General features: G+C 36.9%; 1 protein-coding gene across 1 annotated transcript in view; it reads right to left on the reverse strand.

The window, feature by feature from the left end:
* snd1 (staphylococcal nuclease and tudor domain containing 1) overlaps positions 1–25,658 on the reverse strand; it is a 260,370-nt gene that overhangs the window by 139,648 nt on the left and 95,064 nt on the right. The window contains exon 16 of the mRNA XM_066705214.1: positions 24,857–24,966. Coding sequence (XP_066561311.1) covers positions 24,857–24,966 — 110 coding nt within the window. The remainder of the gene's footprint in view (positions 1–24,856; positions 24,967–25,658) is intronic.

The following is a 25,658-nucleotide window of genomic DNA, read 5'->3' on the forward strand; positions in this document are numbered from 1 at the left end:
ACACAGAAGCAAGCGTATTTGTGCGTCTATTGCTTGGTACATCTGTTGCTAGGTCAGTTTGATGTAAGGCCCAGGTTTACCATGCAAATAGGGTTACTGACCATCTTTGTCGGCAATGTCCCTATAGGTAATGCCCACACAATATGTTTAGCACTGGCCAAGCCCCTTAGGGCTTAGGTCAAAAGATTATTCAGGTGTGACTGGATTGACTCATTAAACATACGAGATACGGCAGCCAAGTCTGACTTGCTGCTAATCATGAATCAACCCCTTACTGATAGTGGGTGTGTGTGTGTGAAAAACTTGTTACTCATGGAAAATGACATACCACTTAATTCACTGACAATGTGAATGTTTTAAGATGATACCTGTAATCTCTGTGTGTGACTTGAAGGCAATCACATTCACTATTGTTGGTAACGGTTTGACAATTAGCTAAATTGCTCTTTATTTTCCTGGGCAATGTGTATACTAAGTTGAGTAAATATTGAAGGAAAAACTGATCTCCATTTAGAAACGTAATACATTTTCTCTACACAATGAGGCACATTATATTCTCATGATCATGCGGAGAGAAAATGTACTATAAATGTCTTTTGTGATGGGCAACAATTGATATAAGCATCAACTCTCTAGATACACTGTTCCAAAATGTCAGCATCTTCCATTTCAAGAATTAAAAATGAACATCTCAAGCCTAGTTAGTGCTTTAAAGATATTTGAAATTTCTTTGAGGGGAAAAGTGAAATGATAGAAATAGTCACATTTTAAGTCAAGATGCAGAATCAAGACCATTTCAGAGCACAATTATGAAAAATTGCCTTAAAATGTCAAAATTTCGATAATGCTTAAAAAGTGCTCCCTAACTTAACAGAATGGGAAATGGCTGGTACATTTCAGCATTCCTTTGAATTACCCAAACTCACTTGTCTTACGATTCCATATTTTAAAGTCATAGAAAGGCGATATCTGGTCACAGTCTTCACAAAACAGTTACCCGATTTCTATGGCTTCTAAAGAATGCCCTTGATGAGGGGATGGGCAAAACCGATTACTCTGGGTACATTAAGACAGATAAAAGGATGTGCTTGCTGTGAAAGGTCAGCAACATCAGCAGCTTCCTGGCAATAATCAATAGGGAGTGATAAATAAAGCAGGTTTGGGTGTAAAGCATTGAATAATGTATAGCCTGGGGGATTATGTAGCATATTTGTTAAGCAAACTTAACAATAAATAAATAAAGAGGCAGAAAACAAAACCTTAAGGGGTTTGAACATTGTAACCTCTAGGAACAAAAGGGGTCAATGATGACTTCACAAGTGCTTATATAAATTCACCTACCAGAGCAGGGCGTTTGAAAAGCTTCCAATAAGAAACCTGTGCATTTCTGATCTTCTGAATTATGGCAAGCTTATTTCTTCACATGGATGTAAACTTACTCCTGATGCACATGAACAGAGCTGAAGAATGTGGGCTGTTTTTGTTACGATTTACAAAGAGTTGTAGAATGAAACAAGTACTATTGAATGCATAGTATACTCTTAAATATATATAGGTAATTTGTCTGATGGTAAGGAAATGCATCATCACTAGAAACCAAAATGTTACCTCACTGAAACTCACTAAAGCTAAACTATTTCAGCAAATGGCTGGATTTTAGCCAAAGATACGGTTGGGGCCTCGCACTGTGAGGCTTGTGGCAATGTTGTTGAACAGACATCCAAGTGGTGGCAGTGATGCAAATTTGACCTGACCGCTTACATTTGGTATTTATCTAGATCCGAAATACCTTTGTATGTGTGCAGAATTAATTTTAAATAGGTAATAAAGTAACATGACAGGCCAAAAAATGTACTGTTTAAATTATTAATGGAAGTCTGGCATTTCAGGGTTTTCACGACAGCTCTCTCATTACACTGCTTCAGTGCTCAATTTCAGCAAAGTGGAGGCCAGCTATACTGCCGCCCTAAACACAACTGTAATTGGAATTGTAGAATATCAATTCATTTTTATTTATCCTTTTATGTATGGCAAGTATTTTCCAAAGACGGGCTCACATGTAAAGATGTTTTGAGATGGAAATTTCATCTACTACACTTTCAAATCATGGGCTCTAATGAACTGGGTGCTTTAAGATTTTTAGATGAGAAACGTCAAAAGAAATTAACTTAAAATGTAAACTATAATTATACTAAGGAATTAATTAGGTTGATGACTAATTAATGCAGATTCATTTAGTTACACTTTTTCCTCAAGAAAATGAATTGGATTTTCTAAATTGTTTGGCACTGTTTAAATGCAGATAAAGAACTATACATTACATAAAAAAATACAATATAGATATTGAGGATTGATGTACTGCTCATTTCTTTTTAATGGTTTTCAGTGTTGGAGCTTGCAGCAGAAAATCTAGAGGCACTTCATACAATCTCTTATCTATAGTCATAAAATGTTTAATTTTCTTTACTGTATTATATCCTAACTATATTGCTCCTCTCCTCTGGAAAGTCATTAGATCAATACATTTATCCAAGCAAGACGGGCATTGAGTTACAGTAGTATAAACGAAGTTGACTCCGAACTGAAACAAATTACCTTTCAGGTCACACATTTCTCACAAGGTTTGCAGATACGGATATAAACAGCCTGGATCTTAAAAGAGTAATTGGCAGTTGGTCTTCAATTCTACTTGAGGTACAAACAATCTCAATGAGACAGACTCACACTCTCTCTTATTCACTCCAAAAAAAGTACAATGCAAATAACTGATTGAATTCAATGTTTCTGTAACTTGACCTTCAATAGTTCTATCCATTTTACGGTGTGAAAATTCAGTCTGGCAAAGGAAAACCAAGCTTGTATTTGGGAACATGAAATCAGTCCTGGCAGGTTTCTCTGTGCTCAGAAAACAATGCTTACTGATCAGTCAACAATATAAAGCCACCAAAAAAGCACTTCAGGAGAAAGGCTAAAAACAACTGGTTTGCCATTATTGCAAGGTAAACACTGTTACCTTCACAAATACAGGCCAATACCACAGAGGCACATTGGAAACCTTTTTTTCCCCGCAGAAATACAAGACTGCAAACACTGCAGGTAGAAAACTGCAAGGAACTACCAGAAGCACCAAGTAAGCAGGGCAAGGTGTTGCCCCAGAGACCACATGACAAACAAGCTCATCACAAAGCGTTTTCACAGGAGTGTAATTCTGAGTGCATGATTGAAAGAAAAAAGAAAAATTAGACAGGCAAGTCAACTTCTTCCGAGAATAGCTGTCGAACCATTTCCTAAGAACGCACGAAAAATCCCCAGCTAAATTCCTGATGTGATTTAAGGATATGTACCTTGTAATGGTACCTGCTGTGCACAATCCGAAAACATCACTGCTTTTAAAGGTTCTCTGTCCGCCTTTTATTTAACCTTATTTTTCCTGATAAGCAAAAACATGCAATATAAATGGTATAAAAAAAAAAAAAAAAATGAAATGCAGCTATCAGCAAAGCTTTCAATTCAAGACTAATTTCACTCAGCTGCTAGAAGGTAGTGTGAGGCTACTGACCTATGTGTTCTTCAACACAAGCATATGACAAAGTCTGCAGAATAGAAACACTTTAAAGGGACAGCGAATCATCAAGACAAATAACTGTAAGGTCATTACAAAAAAGCATTTTGTGGAGGGTGCTGAGGTTTGCATATTGAACTGAATTGACCCCTAGGGTGATGTAGAAAACAGCATACAAGCCATATTCAGTTTGTGATACCAAGGAAAACATGATGTATGATATCAAAACTGCATCATAAAAGACATTCGCAGAAAAAAAAAAAACGATCAGCTATGTTCATCTGGTTTTATGTTAAATAATATTTTTTTTCACTGTGTCATTTTTTCATTTGTTTTAAAGAAAGGTTTGACTCGAAAGCTAATGTCACAGGACTACCAACCTTTACAGTACTAGGTTCTGTTTTCAATTAAGCAATTTGCCTACAGAGAATAAATTAATATTGCACCTGCTGCTGGACAATTATTTAATATAATTAATATTCCAAATGAGGAGAGAACACCAACAGGTTCTGTGCTGTACTGAGGTGGAATTTATATATTGTACTAAACAAATTCTACTATGAATGCCATATAATGCACCTTACATATGTGTTTAGTTTAAAAAACGTAGTGATCAAATATTCAGTCAATGTAACATGATTCTCAATGTTTTCAGAAGCATATTTCTAACCATTAAAAAAAGAACAATAGAAAATTATGAATGTTTCGACAGATTAAGTGAGTCATTTACATGAATTAAGTTAACTGAAGAACCATCGCTTTCTAAATCTGGACACAATAGGATTTAATCAAATCATTCTTGTCAATTGGATGTACTCTAGTTTTCCGCCAGATATATTTTATTTACTCTCACGAGATACATTTCTCTTCCAATATGCTTAAAATGAGCAGAGATTACTCTGGTACGATTGGTCATTAAACTCCACTTTCAATAGTGTTTCCCCAACTGAACTCTGGCTTTATCACTACATGACTGAAGGACAAGATCCTTATCGAAGGCCCGTCATTATATCCACTTCAGGCTTGACAGTGATCAGAAACACGGATGTTAACAAAAGGTAGGTTTGGATCTTTGAAATCGATCTCAACAAAGGTTCAGAATATCTATATTAAAGTAATATATAATGAATTGGCATTTTTGGTATATGCACAGGAATACAAAAAACAAAAATCAAAAACTTGTGTCTTTAGATTGATAAATGTATTACGATCTCAAATGGTAAATCAGTTGTTAAGATTTACATTGTTTTATGGTTTGTTTGTTTTTCTTGTCCTAAAAATCAGAACATTTTAGTGTGATTCAGTTCTCTTACGTGTTTCTAGGTAAGTGTATTGCTAATTGGTGGAATATTTTAATTAGTCTTTGTGCATAATGATTGGTTCATTTTGCACAAATAAAGGTTTGCGTTGGTTTCGAGTTCACTTTCCCTCCTTTACCAAGGGTTTCATGCATCTGCAGTCATGGAGTCCCTCCCAAAGGGCAGAGAACATCTGGATCCAACGGTCTCACAGGCATTGCTGCTGCTAGAGCAGGAAACACACTGGTAATTGTGTTTTTTTAAATGTCTTCTTCACCTTTCAATCCAACCACACTACAAATTGCATTATCTCAAGAAATGTATCATTTGCGGTCTTGCCTAATTATGTGTGGTGGAGATGCAGAATATTCACAGAGAATGATGCTCATTAGAACACCCACCACATTAGAGTGGTCAAAGAGGACATCACACTTGTATGTTTTCTTTAGTTTTATTTAGATTTAATATCCACCCACACACTCCTTGAATATTCACTTTTCCTCCACCTCAGTCCTTTTTGGTTTCAGTAATTTCTTAAGTTGTCCTTTAATTCCACTTTCTCAGTCGCACCGATCAATCTTATGTCACCACAGACATTAAATTACCCCTTGCACATGTTAGGCGTATTCCGTCTATTCATCCCTCTGCTCGAGTCATGAAAGACTGATCTCATCCCTACGGGTATGAACCACCTACCGTTTCTTGTGGACCACTGTTGCGTGATTGCTGCCCCTCGTCTTGTTTCCTACCAACCTTAAAGCAAACATCCTATCTGTGGTAGTTCATCTTGTCATTTCCTCCTGCCTCTCTGCAGACCCTCCAAAGTGTACTGAGGATGTAGGGCTTCTGAAAATGTCTTGCTTATCAAGAATCATTAATTCACTCGCTGCTTGAAGGACTGAGTGGAACCAAATTGTAACCTTAACCCTGGTACAGCTTGGAACTGCTGGGACTCAAGACCAAGGGCCAAGGGCTTCAAAGCTGGTGAAGGGTATCCAAATAAGAGATTAGGAACAAACTCTTTATTGACAGCTGCCAGGATGCAACACTGTATTCAGACTGTTCTCTGAAGGTTACCAGTTCTCTCTCAGTCCTGGCAGTGGTTAGCCCATTGGCCCTTTTCTTCTGGACAGCTTCTGAATTAGCCCCTCAGACACTTATGTCTGATGGAAAAGCATGCACCTGGATGAAGCTACTACTTGTGTCAGAGCATCTGACCTGATGATTTAGTTGCTCTACCCTGAGCAAAGTTATTTGATTTTCTTTAAACCGAATCTGCTTCCCCTAGGTCTCCTGCTTCACTCCTATTTACAAATGAAAATCAAATATACTTGAGGATTACTCTTGGATGTCCCTCCAATGCCTCTGCAAATGTCTATATGCTTTGGCAAGAAGCCTGGAGGGGCAGGGAGGCTTCTTTATGCCATAACTTCTTAAATGTTCTCTTGTGAATAGCATGCTTCTCTGCAATGCCTTTATCCCTCCACATGTGTACATTCTACATGTTAACCCATGCAATCAGAATTACCTACTGTTCCTTAAAAATTGGTTGAAATCGTATAAAACCGTTGGGTGACGTACAGATTCTGAAACTGAATGGTAAAAATATACTTTACAACATATAAAACGTAGACCTGTTCTGTAGAAGACCCTTTTGTATTTGCACTCTAGCGTTTCCAGGACCCTTCGTTCTACATGACTGTAGTAGTTTTAAAACAACAAGTTGTGGAAAAACAGAACCCTATCAAACAATTCATCTCTTGTATTATAGGGTTCAAGCAAAAAGGATCCGCCTACTTGGATATTTTGCAGGGAACCATCTCAACAATGCATGCTTGACTGAACTATTGGCATGAACTATTAACCCCAGTTTAGAAGCAAAACTGATAGTCAGCTATCACTCTTAACTGTTCGGGTGAATTGGAACGACTTATTTGCTTCCCCAGTATCTCGCACGATCAATGGACCTCAGCTTCACTGCTTGATACTTACGACTTGGAAACGTTATTTATGTTTTACTTGGTTTGTTTTAGAGCTGTGCAGATTAATACTGAACGCACTGCAGCTATAACGACCCTACCAGTTTGCATTCAGTCTTTTTTTATTTTCGTTTCACCAGACATTACAATTCTTGAAATCAAAAGCTGTAAAGTACTTAAAAGCAATGGAACAAATTAGAATAAATCAATTTATATAGCAAGTGAGAAACCCAGGGCAAGGATTTAAAAATGTACAAATGGCTACCACTGAAACTCAAACAAGTTTTAGATGCATAATGTCTGATAAGAAACATCTTATTTTAAATTACAAAAAGCTGGAATTAAGGTGGATTGTGATGATGTTCTGATTTTCCTTGCTACACAAATCAATATCAATGCATTTATGGGTGTGGTACTAATCTGGAAGAAAACTTAAAGGGAACATTCTTTCAGTTGAGGAAAGATTATGTATTGTTTAGAGTGTACGAAATTGTACTTGATAATAGAACAGACACTCATAAATCTTATATCTAGGATAAACTGGTCTTTGTTGTCCTCTAGAGCTTGGTAACATAGATCAAAAGAAAAGCAGGCACCCACTCAAACCACCAGACCTGCAAAAGAGGTTAAAAGGCCTTTGGCAGAATCCCCATGGGCCAGGTAACAAGATACTAGCAGAGAACATCAGATCATAAATGTTACCATATTCAATAATATACCCTTCTTTACCGAACTGCCTAGATAGCCTGAACACAGCAGGGAGTAGAAGTCACCTGAAATAAATAAATCACTGTAAATCCTGAGAAGAAGTGTATTTAGTTATCATATTAAAAATACAACTAATCTGGTCATAGTTCAGCACACTCTGCAGGGACATCAAACAATCACTTCCTAATTTTACTCCATCAAGGACATCTCTGTCTACCTTTTGTCTTTTCTTAATCTACATAATCCTAGCTTTAAAATTCTATTCTTTGATTTAATGGCTATGCAACCACCCCCCTACCCCCGCCCCCTTCCCCAGCACTTACACGCAATTCTTCAGAGCAATTATTCTGCTAAAAGACACCGTTATATTGCTGGGACAATTACACTCTCAGCTGCACAGTCTTAATGAAGAAAATGAATTCTGTGATTTCCCCAACTAACTGCAACTTTCTGGAGGTACAATAAAAAGTGCCAAAATGTACAGGGAGGGGAACATCGCAGAACAATTATATTTTACAATATAATACATTATCTTCCATCTTAGATCACTTCATATAACCTTTAATATAAAGGCTAGTTAGGTCTCTATAAAGGTATCTACAGTGAGAGGTTTGCATTCAACATGATTCTAAACACTGCCAATTCAAATACTAATTTAATCAGAAAATAAAATGGTTTCAGATTCCACAAACTTGGTGCACAATAGTATTTTATATAACACACACACAGACATACCTAACGTACACTTGCTTTTGAAATAGTCAATTTATATTTGATAATGGTTTTAATTATGCTTAGAGCTCGCTTTGCAGCAACTGATCTTCAGCAGATGTTCTTCAAGATGTCAAAGTAAAGAGGTGTTCTTGTGAAATGTTCCTATGGGAATACATCTACAGAGGCTATACTCCCAAAAGGAATTTATTCTTCCAGAGAACAAGCACAATAAACAAAGACTTATTAATATATAACTGAAACAAGTCTTCTTTCAATGCATGTTACAGGGATAAAGGCAGTATATGATGAAAACCCATGGGATTTGTTTGGGGTCAAAAGTACAACATTCGTTATAATAGCTATTTATTCTGGACCCTCAGTGTATGGTGCCTATTAATAATACAAAATATAAAAATAACCAAACAAAAACAAAAACCAGACTGAAGAGAGCAACATCCAGACCGTTAAATTGTGGAAATTAAAAAAAGTTCTCCAGATCTCATTAAGTAAAACATTTAAGAGAGAGTGGAGGATTAGTGGCCAGTAGGTTTGGTGAAATAAAAGCATCTAAGGACAAATTATGGCCTAGAATGATAAAATAAATAAATAAAACTTTTAAATACATTACACTTCCTCACTTGTTTTTCTCCCAGTCATCTCAATCAATAATGGAAAAGGTGAATTGCTATCGACTCCACAAACACCTCCTTCTGAAACATTCCACAAATCATGCAGTTAAAAATTTAACAAATTTCCCTGAAAAACAAATAACCAAATGAAAAAAACAAGAGCCAGCAGGTCAAGTAACTTTTTTTATCATCTGCATTAAATCCAGTCCAGCATTTATCTGAGCAATTCAGAGCAGTGATTGATATTCTCACCCTTTAAAGGATTTTGCCTTCAAGCCGATTCTTTTCAGCATATTTCCTTAATTCCAGATGGGCTTAAAATTCTTAACGGGAGGTTTGAAAAAATTGCTGACCTCATATGAGCTGCAATGCTTAGATTACCAGTATTTTGTGTGTTTGTGTGTCCTGGCTATTCGGAAAGGTCAGTCATTATGCTGGTGTAAGCTACCAAAGGATTATTCTCTGACAAGCCGTCATGGTGAAATGATTCTAATGGATCAAACACTGTCTGGACTGCAATTATGGGACTAACAGGGCTGGTTTAAAATTCAGACTTGATACAATGCGAGACTCAAAAACTTAAGACTGCTTATTCTGCTCATTCTATTTCTATCCTCCATTTGAACAGAGTGAAGCAAACTCCCGAGGAATCTTAAAGAAAAAGGAAGTTTTAGTCTTTTATTGGGTTAAATATACAGTAATTATATTGGAACTTAATAATAATAAAAACCCAACATGTTGTGGTACTCCATTGCAGATAAATAACATAGATAGATATCTTGGATGGGGCGACTTTGGGTAAAATCAGAGATTGGGATTTGCTCGTGAGCCAATCAGAAGCATTTGATCGACCTCTGCCTTTGTACATACCAAAATGGCAGCCTGGGTCTCGCAATATTTCATGAAATGTAAGCACATCATCTGTACAATTTGCGCAATTGACAATTATAGCGCATTGGCAATCTTGCATTGCAAATTATAGCACCTTGGCACTATACATACAATTTCCTGAGTATACAGTAATACCTCGAGTATCATTTCACAATGTGGAAATAAGCTTTATTTTAGGCAACTAAGTAACAATTCAGTGTTAAAAGAGTGCATGGATAATTAGTAAATTAATTCATATGTGAAGTATTATCCCATTATAATGTGGTAGCTACTAGAAAATGACAAACACTATTAAGTGCAACTTAAAGCTTAGTATATCAATTAATAAAAACTATAAACTCTGATATATGGGAAGCATAAAAGAAATGACATCTGTTGTGAAGTACAATTTTAAAGGAGGTTATTCAGCTTTTGTTCTTGGAGCCGAGATTGGATGTTATGTTTGCAAAACGCAACACTGTCGTGCTTAAAAAGTATTTATAATAGCGAGGCAAACTGCTGTCTGAAAGCACCCTTAGCGGAATAGTCACAATACTACAAAGCACTTACAGAAACCAAACATGTAGTACAAACAGCAGCTTGAACACTGGGATCAGCTTGAACCTAATACAAATATTCACAGTTCTCCTTTAAAAACTCTTCTCAATAAGTTACAATTGAAGGTAAAATAAATACAAAATCTAAGAACATTACATTACAACAAATACGCATAAAGGGCATTAGTTCTTTATTTTATTTTATGTGGTGTTATGATAGCACCTAAGATATGTACATCACTTACAATATTTCCTGATTTTAACCATCACCCAAGAATGTTTGTACTACACGTTTAAGATGCATATCCAGTCACTAAACTGGGTACAGTATTCAGTATGATAGTGACATTTCAGGCCAAAACTGTCACGCACTTCAAACCAGGGGACATAATGCATTGCATAACCTGAACACAAATGTCAGAGATGCTTTATCCAGGGAAACTGTGTAGATGTTATAGAGCCCTAAAGAGGCAAGAAATCCCATAGCTCTGAGGGAAAGACTACAGCCAACAATCTCTTTATAATGACAGCAGACAAAACCAAATCTGCCAAGGGAAAATGTGGTTTGAACAAGCTGTTAACGAAGCAAGAGCCTCAGAGACATGCTAAGTCACTACAATCACCCAGGATGTCAACAACACACTATAACAACCAGTACCCATCAGAGGTCTGCACAGGGAGCCGCAACTGATTGCCTGAACGTATACTTTGTAAAAGTGTCTGAAATAAATGGTCAGTACAGTTCCCTCAGTGGCTACTTTTTATTTGACATCTTTGTATCCTTGAAAAAAACCACTGTACACTTCAGATTTTATATAAACCTCATATTGCAAGTCTGTAAACTTAAAATGCTAATTTGCTAATGCTAAGTGGATGCATAGGTCAAAGCTTTACTTTCTTGCTGGGTTTAATCAACACTTGGAATAGAAGTAAACTGATTATCTCAGAGAAAAAATAGGTGACAAGTACAGGAAGCAAAACCAGCCCACTATCATACACTGGCACATTGACTACACAATAGTTTTGCTGAAAAGATCAAATTATTTTTTAAAATAAGAAATATATGTATGCTAATGTTTTGATATGCATTGTAAAAACCCTGCAACGTGCTCAACCTACTACTCAAAGATGCAGATTAAGAGCACAATTCAATATATATATATATATATATATATATATATATATATATATATATATATATATATATATATATATATATATTATTGTTGTATTATACATAACTATTATCTTTGTTGCTGAATGCTTCTTGAATCAGTGCATTAGTTTAAACTCTTCTTTCTCAATGTATGCTTTGCCTGGAGAATAACAAAAAGGCACTGTGCTGGGAAGGGCTGGGGAACACGCATGGTGTGAACATTGTCACCTGCAGAATCACGTGACATCACAATCGGGAGTCTATTAATGGAACGAGAAAGCACAGTGTGTGTAACCTAGGATTTCTGTGTTGCTGCAGCAGCTTTAGAAAAGTGATTCTAACAATAAGTGTAGTGCCTGTATGACGCCATCTACCAAACCGCAACCAAACCATGGTAACGCACCCATTATGACCCCACGTGGTAACACACCTTTGTTAACTTTCAATTCACTGCAGTCAAATACAATTAAGTAACAACAGAATAAAGAATGATTTTATGTGGATGGATGGAGAGAGAGAGAGATGTACTCTCAAATGTATCACCATGTTTAATTGCCGAAGAACTGGCTAAACTAGCTCTGTATGAATATGAAAAGATCCTATCTTCAGGGTGGTTTATTCACTGCTGTAGGACTATTATTCAAGTTAAAGGATAATCCTCTGTGATGCGATGAGAATATCACTATACAAGCCAAAGAATCCTCTATTTATATCCATGTGACTTAAATGTCATCAAGTCAGAAACCAGTGATTCCTCTCTCGATCCCACTGAAGTGGTAAAGTGGACTTAACGGATGCTCCAATGAAGAGCGACTCGGCATTCAACCATTCTTGAGGAAAACGTACAATAAGACGCATACTTTTCTTTTAACATTTTCTGAATATGGAATAGACCATCACAAGAAAATCACAGATACAAGTACATTTTAGATGCTCAAACATCGGACGCGTTTAATTTTTTTGCTGAGTTAAGTTGCATTAGAGGGCTATGTGACAAACGTGTTACTGATGCTCTCCAAAGCATTAATTCATGACCTGTAGGTGCCTGCTGGACATATCTACTGGTTGCTTGACTGTGCGCCAAATATTCAGACCGTTAAAAGAGGGGGCTCTGTAACTTATTACAAAGCACATATGAGAAGCAGCCCATCACAGAGCAGTATTTCAAAACATTCCTCCACCTCGTGTATAATTGTCATCCCGTTCATAGACGTATCCAAATTAAAAAAAAAAACACTCACCAGTGACTTTTTAGGTAACTGAATGCGAGTGGTGTCAGTTTCTCAGGATGTGCATTTGTTTTTCATATTTTTGTCATATTTAACCAGCATTTTTAGACTGAGGAAAGATTGTAAAATGTAACAAATTTGTAGGTTTTTTTTCACTGAAAAGATGCGTCTAATCCTTACGTGTGCGATTTATAATAGGTTAAGGTTGTGTGAAGGGCGTCTTACTGTAGAAAACATCATTTTGCGCAGAACTGCCAAAACCACACAATGACATCTTGTACAATAAGAGACCCTTCACACGACCTATTAACTTAAAATAGAGATTTAATGTTTATTACACCACTCCATACATATTTAAACCTAGTGTTTGACAAATAAAGGGTACGTCCTCTAAAACTTGATCAAAATCAGTATAATTCTCACCATATAATCTAATTGTTAAGACTGAGCTCAGCCAGTGAGTTCAATCGGTACAAATGATCTATTTCGGGAGCACTAAAACTGTCAAACATTGAGAAATATACCGACTAAGCATAAGGAACATGTTGAAAATGTACCAATAAAGACCAACTGCTTCTTTCAAAGGGCTGAGCGGAGTCAAATATGGAGATTACTGCAGTGTGGAAAACTCTGTCTCCTGTAAAAGACCCTGACTGCTCTCTCTCTCACACACACAACTGCATCAGTCACATGGTTCAGCAGGCAACCTCTGTGGCCACCACACTGACAACACAACATCAGTAACTACTGCTCCATAGAGGCCCCACTGCAAACCGTCAGAAGACCGTATCCTGCCATTTCAGTTTTAATCATTGCAAAAATAAAAAAGCTGCTGATTCAGCACTAAACTGGTTTAATTGTAACAAGCATGTTTAAGTGTGCATTAACCTAGGAGTAAATGGGAAAACCAGACCCTGCCGTAGTAAAATATGCAGATTAATCACAGAAGGAGCAATTACTAAAGTTGTGAGGGCTTCAATGTCATCGCATCCTTCACCTTGTGGGTAACTAATATAACAAGGAAATGGATAACGGGTTCCCCACAATATAACCATCTATTCTGTCATCTATATCACTGCAAAGCCTATTCATACGTTACAGCTGACAGTCGTTTCATTATTTATTTGCACTTTACCTACAGCAGAGGATTTTAAATCTGAGTTGAAGTCTTTCCCACATGTGGAAATATAAGTGGCCCCTGCTTCAGATCTACCTGCCTTGAACTTAATTAAAACTCAAGAGAATAAGGAGATCAATGAAGGCTTAAAAGTAATATTTCCCATATTCTAGGAGTAGAAAAAAAATACATGAAATATAGAAAAGATTTATGACATGCGCTTGGGGTTTATTAAGCCTTTTTATAACCTTTTTTGCTTTTTTCAACAACCTCTCTTTTGTCTGAAAATAACTGATGTACACATTAATTTCAATAAACACAGCCAAAATCCAATTTAAACAATTCAACCATTAACGCATTAGCATTGGTCTATCACTGGTGTAATTTTACCTCCCATAATGCACTAAGTAGCTACACGTTCTATCAGTCAGGAATACACAAAATGGCCATGTTTACCTCTTTTAGACCTTTGGTTATTCAGTGAAAAGCAAGAAGCACTTTTAGCCAAACTCAATACAGTTGGCTTACAGCTGAAGTATTGAATTGGCTCTTCACTCCCAGAAATAACATTTCCCAGAAATCCAGCATAAAGGAATATTTAATTAAATAAACTAGCAATGGATTTCAAATAAATCAAAGCTATCAAGGGGGTTTACGGGATTTACAAGGAAGGCACTTTTGCAGAAAGTTTAGAATGACATGTTATGATTCAAGGAGTGGTGCTAATTGAGGTCTATGAAGTCATTCTTCAAAATAAATAAGATGGCGGTTTAATTGACAAAGCCTCAAGATATCCATCTCTCATTGGTCTGCATTCGCTATAATTAGTTGAAAAGTAAATTAGGGGTATTCTGAAAGTGACATTCACACTAAAGCAAGAGTCTGAGTGCATGCAATATTTCTGTTAAAACACATGAATCTGGAGAATTATGCTGTACCTATTTGAGATGTTCCAGGAAAACCAAGGATATTCCACACATCACATGCCAAGATAGGGCTACAATACCAAGGTCCAGTTAAAAAACACTGAGGGCTTCAATTTGGCAAAAGGCTGGTAATCCAAAGTATTAACCACATTCATAATTTGCCAACTGTAATTAAGGTTACCAAACATATGTATGCTTTCAAATAGGCCCTGTCCATTTAACTATATATAGGTATATGTAATACCATACATTATAAACACCCCTAGATGGTTCTCTGAATAGTTATGTTGACATTAAATTTACATTAATTAAGACAAGCACTGTGGAATGCTGACATACATTTCCAGCACAACTAGACTGCTGCAGGAGCAATATTTGATATTCTCTTTATGTTTAAAAACACAAATACTGTCTTCAGAATGGGTGATGAAGAGGAAACCTAAGTTGCTTCCTTTGACTTCTAAATTAGCTGCAAGCCGACTTATTGCTTTCTCTCATCGTTAGATAAATTAAAAAGTGCTGTTACAGTCTCCTTGACAGCACATGCTGTGCAATCTCTTCGTACTTTCTAGGAATTGACGACTCGCCATTTTCCACCATATCGGATGAACTTGATCAACAGTTTTGTTTGTAGTTTTAAAATTCCTCTGAAATAGCAACCCTAATGAGCAGCTCTAATTTGAATTAGCATCACAGACAGCAGAAGGAATAAAAGAAAGTTATTCAGAATCAAATAAACATACATGTTGAAAAGGGGAGTATTGTTTGGTTTGGTGTGATCCTATGCACACTAACAGAAACTCACTTTTGATACCAAGCAAAATATAAAGTTAATACCTGAAGCAATATCAATGTATTTAATGTACAAATTACAAGGTTACTTTTGTAATGTATGTAATATATTTATCCATGATATTCTTATCAGACAATAGTTTCAGTTGCAGAAACCACACCCATTCAACTCCTAATACTGTATAAAAAGTACACATTTTACCCTTCCAAAATACTTCATATTTGCTTTTGTGTTTTCCATAAAAAAAAGTCGGTCATTGTGAAACTAAACCAATCAGCCACTAGAAACCTTCTGTTTTTTGGGATGAACTTAAATCTCCCCGATTTCATTCTAAAAGCTGAGCATGTCAGGTCAAGCACACTGACTCCAGCTGTGTTAATGGTAAGTGATGAGGGTCATCTTTCAAGTGAAAAGGTTTATGTTTAAGAAATGACATCCATAAATACTCATTCCAATATCTGTGAAGGGTTTTATCATTTATGAGTGACCTTGCTGAGAAACTGTGCTGAACTATGAAGTCAATTATACTTTAGATAACAGAAGAGTATGAAGTTTAAAATGTTGATTACTACTTTTGAAACTCCCAAAATGTGTTCAGTCTGTAATATAAAGGATGTCAAAAAAAATAAAAAATAAATAAAAACCCACATTTGTAATGCTTTGTTACAGAGTTGAAGCAAATGATACATGACATGCTAACCATCAATAAGTATTGTGCCTGTGGCAAAGCAAGGGCATGTTCAGTATGGACTCTTGTACTGGGATGTCACCATTTTATTCACGCTCATTGCAGGAAATATTTGACAGCTTACCAGATAAATGGTGGATCAGAAAGTGGGGCAAAGTAATTTATGAAGAAAAAAATGAAAATCCTTGATACGAAATGTGCTGCTAGGTAACTATGAACATCTTATGTTTCGGGTTGGCTTACGCACATTTTTCTGCTGGTGTATTTCAACTTAAAAAGCATCACGGAAAAGTAAAGGAACAGTTCTTGAAATAGAAACAGGAAAATGTTTAAACTAAAAGTGAGTATTACATCTCTAGGTTAAATCAGTGCTCAAAAAACTGATTATCACTCATAAATAAGTAGTTTAAAGAATTACTTTTAGATTAAGAAAATAAATGCTTTGAACTAAAACGGTATATTTTTTATAGATATAAAATAAGATTGTAAAATTGAACCTTAAGCGCATGGCTTCTCCAAATAAAATGGTCTGTAAGTGCATACACTAGAAACTGATTCAATCTTCTTTTGCTTTGGTCCTGTGAAGTAAAACCACTAGCGGCTTCGAAATGTTGCTTTGAGTAGACCGAAGGGCCGGCCTTCCTAACTGCGGTCACACTTTATAATATATTTATGTTACAATGGAATATTATATACCATTACACTTAACCAATTTATCTACATTTTCACACAAGTAGTCTCGTGGGCCTCTTTGTGCCAACTCTTTGTTGCACGTAAAACATGTCATCAATTATTAAATCAGGCCCAGACGTGATCCAGACTAGAAGCATTTGATTTTTTTTTTTTTTAAACCGCTTGAGAAAACATTCATGCAATGTAATACATTAACTAATAATTAAAATAAACAAAATCAATGCTGGATACCTGGCTATCCATTATTGTGAACTCGTATTATGTAAGCAAAGAACAAAATAAGGGCAAACAGACTGCAAGAGGTATTTGATTGACACAGCAGACAAGCAGGGAAGTTGACGGTACAATTTGTTCATAAAACAAATAGTATAGCTGCTGGAGCCACTAGACATTTTATTCAGATTTTATCATTAAATAGATGGCAAAAGACACTACACTTTTTTCTACAACTGAATATGCAAAGCTGTTAAAGCATTTTATCGTTTTATTCTGAATCATACTGAGATTTGTTTTACCACTGTTTCCATTTTCACAGCTACACATTCAGGTATATCTTTTATTATTTAACTTTTTATTGTAATTTCTAGCCCGGGAAAGGAACCAATTGTAACTGTACTTTACAAAGTCATCAACAACTGGTTACTTTTTTGTAACTGTCCCAGCATGTATGCATAAACACTATATAGACGCACACCCCCACACCAACCCACACACACACACAAGCACATATAGCAGTGAAAGATCTCCTGCTGGAAGACATATCCTTAAAATTACTGCAAATCGTTTGAACATAAAGGTCATTTGTACTCTATAATCTATCAGAACTGCAGCATCTGTAATCGGGAATGTGTGTGATTCATGGCTCAGCTGATTATACCAAACAACACTGCACAAATGCAATGACAGCCAGCACAGAGAAACTCGGCCGCAAACCATTTTAAAGCATGACTTTAAAGTTCAATACTTCATATATTTCTACATTTAACTGCGAAAAACATAATTCACATCCTTAAGATGTTGGTGGTTGGCATGAGCATGAATGGGATTTTATGACACAAAGTAAGGAGAAAATATTTGCTTAGGATAACTTTAGGATTGCATGCAGTTAAAAGGGATGACTGCAAACAAATGTATCGGCTCATTAAAGCATTTTAAATAAAACATTAAAAAAGGGGGAGATGGGGAAACTGGTTTACAAACTCCTATGAAGGAATCATACTGTGCAATATTGATACATTTATCTCCTTTTTGTACTTCTTAGGTTACAATATTCAATAATTGGAAAGCAGTCTTTCAAACTGAAGTACAGAAAATCCTGCCGCATTTGCTGTACAGGTTGATATGGATAATTATCTGTACATAAAATAAGAGAAAAAAACATTTAAATGTTGCACTTTTTGACACACTATAAACATGGTTGGTGTGTGCATAATTTTATTTGAATTCATTTCTCTGATGCAGGGTATGAAAGTCCTTCACATGAGTTTTTATAAGTTAATAAAAACAAAACAAGACTAAGTTATAAATTGCTGGTTTTCACCTGTCTGATGTGAAACTGATAGTTAATATCCTGTATTACCGATAATATACTTTTTTCCTGTAAAGATTTGGAAAGATTTCAGTAAATCAGACTTTCACTGTCATTGTAAAGCAGGAACTTCGGGGGAAGCTGGAATTGGCCAAAAACAAAAAATGAACAAGATCTCTTCACCCCGATGACAGTGCGATTTCACAAGCAACACTTAGACACAGAAATAAGATTCAAGCAGCTTTAATGTGGGACTCCTGCAACAAGTCATTTTTGCTTTGATCTATACCACAATATCCTCTCTCAAAAACCTTGCCACATCCATCAACAATAAATAAATACATAAATAAAATAAATAAATACATAAATACCACCTACAAGACCATTTAAGGAGCTTTCCAATGAGTTCAGCTGCCTCTAATAAAACCAGCTCTAAGAGGACTGTGGTTGATTGAAGGAGACCTCTGGCCCTCTACCATTATTGCAATTCACAGCAGCGCTCCTGCAGTTTTCATCACACACACTCACCACTCTCCACTCCCTCCCACCAAGCTGGGAAATCCTTTATCCTACACAGTAATTGCAAAAATTCTGCACATCCACTCTCTGCTAATGCCATTTAAATTCAGAGGCAGTAGTTGCCAGATTCAGGAAACAGGGAGCTGCCTATAAAAGAGCAGTGTGTTAAATCATACAAAGATCGGGCTGCTTTGTCATTCAACCAATAAGCAAACGTGAGATGCCCCACGACAGTACAGCAACCGCAAAAAATTACATTAGGCTAGATTACTGGATATTTTAAGTTTTACAGGGCTCTGCCCAGGTGGCTTGCAAACACTGTGCAAAAAAACAAAAAACTAAACTGATTTCTTAACCAGTATTGATTATTTTCAGTGGTATGGAGGGATACATACAGTTTGAAAGCATCATTTGAATATGAAACTGTTGGGGTTACTATGAAGTGCACAGTGTACTCGCTCCACAAAATACTGATCTCCCTCATAGGAATATCCTCATTTTGCAAAAGCATGCAGCTCTGTTTCCAATTGTCTCTAAAATGCAGTATTCATTTGGATTACAGGCTTTTTTTTTTTTCTCTCTCTCTCAAAATCGACCACCAGGAGTGCTAGAGTTAGAAAAGGCTCACTTTGTTGCCTCTTATCTAATATGTATATATAATTTATAAAAAAAATTGACCTCCGTCGTATTAATGTGTCACTCAATAGTAAAATATTTTTTTTGCACTGAATTATTTTCAATACCAAATGTTGTACACCAACATAAATGTGAAGGAAAGATGGTTCCAATATCTAAAACAGTGAACATTAATTTTATGAATAAAGAGCTATTGTACTGCTTTCACATACTACTTAATCAATTTCCAAGGTCAGGAAATCCAAGAAAAATTTGACCACACAGATGAGGATGTGTTAAATAAAAAAATTATCTAAATGATTATCTTAAAAGAAATGCTGCATGATCTTCCACTGAATAGTATAAAACATGTCTACATAAAAGGATAATATGCAGGCTTGAACAGTTTGGGTCCCCTCAACCCAACACAAACATGAGCTACTGAAGAAAATGTTAGGCATGCCAAAACACTACTAATATACCTGTTGAAAAACTAAAATAGTTTGTTTATGTCTAACTTCAATGTCAGACAGTTGCCTGAAACATTCATACATACCGAGACTCCTAAACAGCACTGACATGGCAAAGTTTGACAAATCACCAGGCACAAAATGGAGGACACTCAACCATATCTGTATCTGGTGCGTCAGCCTTGTGCATCAGGAACATGGCCAGGCTGAAAGCTGAAATTTACTGCACAGCCAACAGATGTACTTTTCCTCAGAAGGTGCTCATTTTAACAGCAGGGCTGTGTGAATAAAAATCACCTAAAAATGTAATCAAATATCGATATACATCTATAGCTATATATATATATATATTTTTATTTAAAAGAGCTGTGGAAAGCCTACCTCTATCCCCCCATGGTACTTTGAAACCTTTAACCAGAAAAGATTGCCACAGCTTGATGGGAAAAAAGGAAAAAGGAAAAGAAACACACCGATTTCATTCAAAGGAAATAACCTATTTAAATGTTTATTGCATCTTCAGCTCAGCAACACTAATTTCTTCACATACCATTTTCAAAGTATTTGTGCTGTATTACTGTGCTCTTCATCTACCCCCTCCCGAAGCCTCCCAGCGCAAGGACCCAACAATATGCAGGGACAGCGGGGGCTCCTGTTTTCACTTCTAATGTGTAATTGTGTGTGCTTGATCAAGAATGGCAGTAGAATCATTCTCCCTTTTTTCTGCACAGCTCCAGTAATAGCGGGAGATGCTCTGCTCGACACAATTTTCTTCGGGAGAACTTTGGATAATTGCATTGGATTTGACTTGCCTTACTACAAACCTCCGTCAGAGAGAATATTCCTTACGACTTCTGTGCAAACTGAAGTATACTGCGAGTGCAGCTCTGGAGCATTAATCTGACTTGGACTTCTTTTTGTTGTCTTAAACTGTAAATAGCATTATTATGTATATATGGTCATACACATGGTAGGTTTCCAGAGTTTGCCACACACTGATTCACCCCAGGGAATACTGCAAACATGAGCATTCATTGAACCGAGTTAAGATTGGTAAAGTATGGCAGTCAAATGCTTTCCCATGACCCCCTTCTTAAAAGCGGTCTCTTCAAACTCTTATAAACTTCCGATATACACTCACCTAAAGGATTATTAGGAACACCATACTAATACTGTGTTTGACCCCCTTTCGCCTTCAGAACTGCCTTAATTCTACGTGGCATTGATTCAACAAGGTGCTGAAAGCATTCTTTAGAAATGTTGCCCCATATTGATAGGATAGCATATTGCAGTTGATGGAGATTTGTGGGATGCACACCCAGGGCACGAAGCTCCCGTTCCACCACATCCCAAAGATGCTCTATTGGGTTGAGATCTGGTGACTGTGGGGGCCAGTTTAGTACAGTGAACTCATTGTCATGTTCAAGAAACCAATTTGAAATGATTCGACCTTTGTGACATGGTGCATTATCCTGCTGGAAGTAGCCATCAGAGGATGGGTACATGGTGGTCATAAAGGGATGGACATGGTCAGAAACAATGCTCAGGTAGGCCGTGGCATTTAAACGATGCCCAATTGGCACTAAGGGGCCTAAAGTGTGCCAAGAAAACATCCCCCACACCATTACACCACCACCACCAGCCTGCACAGTGGTAACAAGGCATGATGGATCCATGTTCTCATTCTGTTTACGCCAAATTCTGACTCTACCATCTGAAGGTCTCAACAGAAATCGAGACTCATCAGACCAGGCAACATTTTTCCAGTCTTCAACTGTCCAATTTTGGTGAGCTTGTGCAAATTGTAGCCTCTTTTTCCTATTTGTAGTGGAGATGAGTGGTACCCGGTGGGGTCTTCTGCTGTTGTAGCCCATCCGCCTCAAGGTTGTACGTGTTGTGGCTTCACAAATGCTTTGCTGCATACCTCGGTTGTAACGAGTGGTTATTTCAGTCAAAGTTGCTCTTCTATCAGCTTGAATCAGTCGGCCCATTCTCCTCTGACCTCTAGCATCAACAAGGCATTTTCGCCCACAGGACTGCCGCATACTGGATGTTTTTCCCTTTTCACACCATTCTTTGTAAACCCTAGAAATGGTTGTGCGTGAAAATCCCAGTAACTGAGCAGATTGTGAAATACTCAGACCGGCCTGTCTGGCACCAACAACCATGCCACGCTCAAAATTGCTTAAATCACCTTTCTTTCCCATTCAGACATTCAGTTTGGAGTTCAGGAGATTGTCTTGACCAGGACCACACCCCTAAATGCATTGAAGCAACTGCCATGTGATTGGTTGGTTAGATAATTGCATTAATGAGAAATTGAACAGGTGTTCCTAATAATCCTTTAGGTGAGTGTACAAGTATATTTTCAGTGCCATTGCATCCACAGCAAAGCGATAGGGTAACACTTTACAACAGGTCTCCCAAATTGGTGTATTAACATTAAACTGTAATTAAACTGTTCTTGAGTAACTAGCATGTAGTTCCCAAGAACCTACTATTTTAATAAACTAATGTGGGAGACCTATTGTAAAGTATTACCAGAGACAGTTCCTTAAATTAAAAATGTCTCATTGGTACAAGAATACCCCCGTCATTTGTAAGAGAGAAACTGTACACATTTTAAAGGAATTCAAAAACTTTAAATGGCAACACTTTTCAATTCCCCAAAGGAAAAATATTTAACAGCAAAGAGCACTGGGGAGAAAAAAAAAAGCAACTATTAAAGGTTCACAAAGCCATCAGCCCCATGAAAGGTTAAAGTATGGATGATAAGATTGCTCTCACTGTGTGGCTAAACAGCTCATTAGGTCCACAGAGGCATCACTAGCTCCCCTTACAAAGCGATCAAGTAGTTAAAGCCAATTTTCATCATCCAAAGTAGTAAATTGTAGAGCTGCCTTTGGGGCTTTATTTTCTCTAATTGAATCATACTAAGCCACATCTCGGAGTTCCAGCACATGCTTTTTTCAGGACAGCGCCCGATATCGTCTTGACTGTTGCACAGTAGCATCTGCCGAACGAAAGTGTGTGCTCAGATCATCGTGAGGCGCTCTCTAAATGCTCTAAATCTTTGAAAGTCATGAGGGGTGGGACTACACAAGAAGGGGGAGTTCTGAAGATGAGGAAGATGAAGAATGAGGAATTCTGTCGGTGAAGAAAATTCAAACTGAACAGGCAAAAATCTAAGGAAATCAAATGTACTGTGACCGAATGCACAACGGACATATGCAAATTAAATGTGTCTGTCGTAAAATGACAAAAAGAGTGTTTTGCAAAGGTTAAATGTTGCTAAAAAGCAATATGTATACAATTTATGGTTTTACTTTGATGTAATCCAGAAAGTTTCTTTCTTTGGAGGAACTCATCTTCAAAAATGATAAGTAAATGCTCAGGACATTCTAATGCATGTAATTACTAACTTACTTTCTTGGTATATGCCAATAAAAGTGGATGCTTGTTTAGACATTATTAAAAATTGAAAAATGATTAAAGATAGTTGCTTAAATCTAAAAAGGCTTTAGTCTTCAGAATCTGGATAATATATATTAAAATATCATCGTAATACATTTCAGGTTTAATTAACATTTTACCCTTAACAGCTTTACTAAAATTAACGGGATTGCATTAACTATTCAAAATACATTCAGAACTTTCATGCTAGGTTAAAAGTTTGTGAGTGTGCATGAGATTGACACATTGATCAATTAACACTGCCTCATGCCTTGACAGTAAAACATTTTTTGCACATCCAGAGTGAAACGCTAGATGTGTCAATTCACATTCAATACTTGCATGAGGATTTTTTTTCTCCTCTCTCTGAGGTTTAAAAGCTACCATGTCAAGGTCAGTTAAAGCTGAAAGTCCTGCTTTAAAAGCAGTTATATTTTATTAAATCTATATTAAAAGCTAATAACTCAGGAAGGCAAATACAAAATTGCTGACATTGCCTTAGTTAAGAGCGCATGCATATAGGGGGCCTACAATATCCTGACAAAATGGAATAGCAGCTGCTAATGCTTTTCAGAGCTGCAATATCATTTCAAGTGCTTCTCACAGAACATGCCACAAGCTTCCCTCATAGCCAGCTTTTAGCTCACGTTTATCAGAACCTCTGCCTGAACCTAACATTTCAAATGAATGTTAGGGCAAAGAGGACAGCATAACAACCCCCCCCCACTCACACGCTACCCAAAAAAAAGGCTGCCCTTGAATTAGAGTTCAATTCACTGAGCTGTTTAATTTTTAGGTTTCCGCAGGCCATTTACATGTGAAAGAAAGACATTTTGTCTCTGAAATTGGGAGTTATGCTCAGAAGAGCCTAAAACATTCAGGTCTGTGTAGAAGTGTGCGTATAACCTTGACAATCAGGAACCAGTTCTACATTACCAAGAGGGAATAATGAAGGCTGTGTTACGGGGCTGATAATATTTCTCATATACATGAATTATCACCTGCTTGTTCTTTTTCTTTAGTGTCTACTATTTTTTTTCTGGGCCTGGAACAGCCACAGGCTTTCATTGCAATCAGTACAATCTAATTCCTGCTTTAATTAGCAGCCATCTGCATGTTGTCAAAGAGGAATCTATGATGATCCAATGACCAAAACTCAAGGGTGAATTTTAACCACGGTGTAAAGTCACAGACAGGCTAACAGTGGGCAGCTGCTGCTGGAAAAGGTTTCCGAATGACAGACCATTATAGCAGTTAATGAATGAACCAGGAGATAACCTTAAACTGGGACTCAGTCAATAAAAAGCAGTGTTGCAATTTGGCAGTTTCATAAAAGGGTTGGAACGCTGCCCTACCTCTCGCTGAAGCACCAGCTCCTTTGTAAACAGCATTGCCTCGTCACTGAAGGGCTCTGCTTCCTGGACACCTCCCGGAGTATTCCTGGATCCACGTGGACACTCAATACCTTGAAAAGATGGAACAACGATTGGCCAATCATGAAGCAGCATTGTCAATCAGGGAGCAACACTTAAAACTACAACATTCTAGAATTTTTAATTTAATGCTACATTTTTTTATTTATTTTTCTCTGAGTACTTTGATAAATATGCAGTGCATCTGCACCATGATCGAGTATTCACAAGATCAGATGAATTGGTTATGAGAAATGTCTGCCACCGTTTACCTTCCAGATCAAAGTCATTGTACATGAACAAAGCAGATGTTAATGGTCTTTTGAAGAATACTAGAGACTTTAACCTCAGCGTCTGAAAGCAAAACCAGACAATCCAAGCAGATGTAATTGCTGGCATTACTAGTTAGACGCCTTAACAAAATGCTTTAATTAAATAAGCCACCATTACCATTTTCAACATACACAGCATCGAGGAGAATCCAAGGGGACTTGTTTCATATTTGTAAAATACGGAACAGTATTGAACAACAAATATAAATGGAAATCATGCACAGGTGATTTTATGGATTTAAAACTAAGAGACCACTCTTGAAGTGAAGATTGTCGGGAAGAAAATGCCAAGGTATTGTTTTATAGATGTTTCTCCAGGTGCTTTCAAGATGCAACTGGATCAGATTCTAGGGGCAATTAGCTACTAAGGATGTAAATGAGCATTTCATACTTTCTAGTGTTTCATACCAAAG

The sequence above is a fragment of the Amia ocellicauda genome, chromosome 5 (assembly GCF_036373705.1).
Source record: "Amia ocellicauda isolate fAmiCal2 chromosome 5, fAmiCal2.hap1, whole genome shotgun sequence".
NCBI classification, from domain to species: Eukaryota; Metazoa; Chordata; class Actinopteri; order Amiiformes; family Amiidae; genus Amia; species Amia ocellicauda.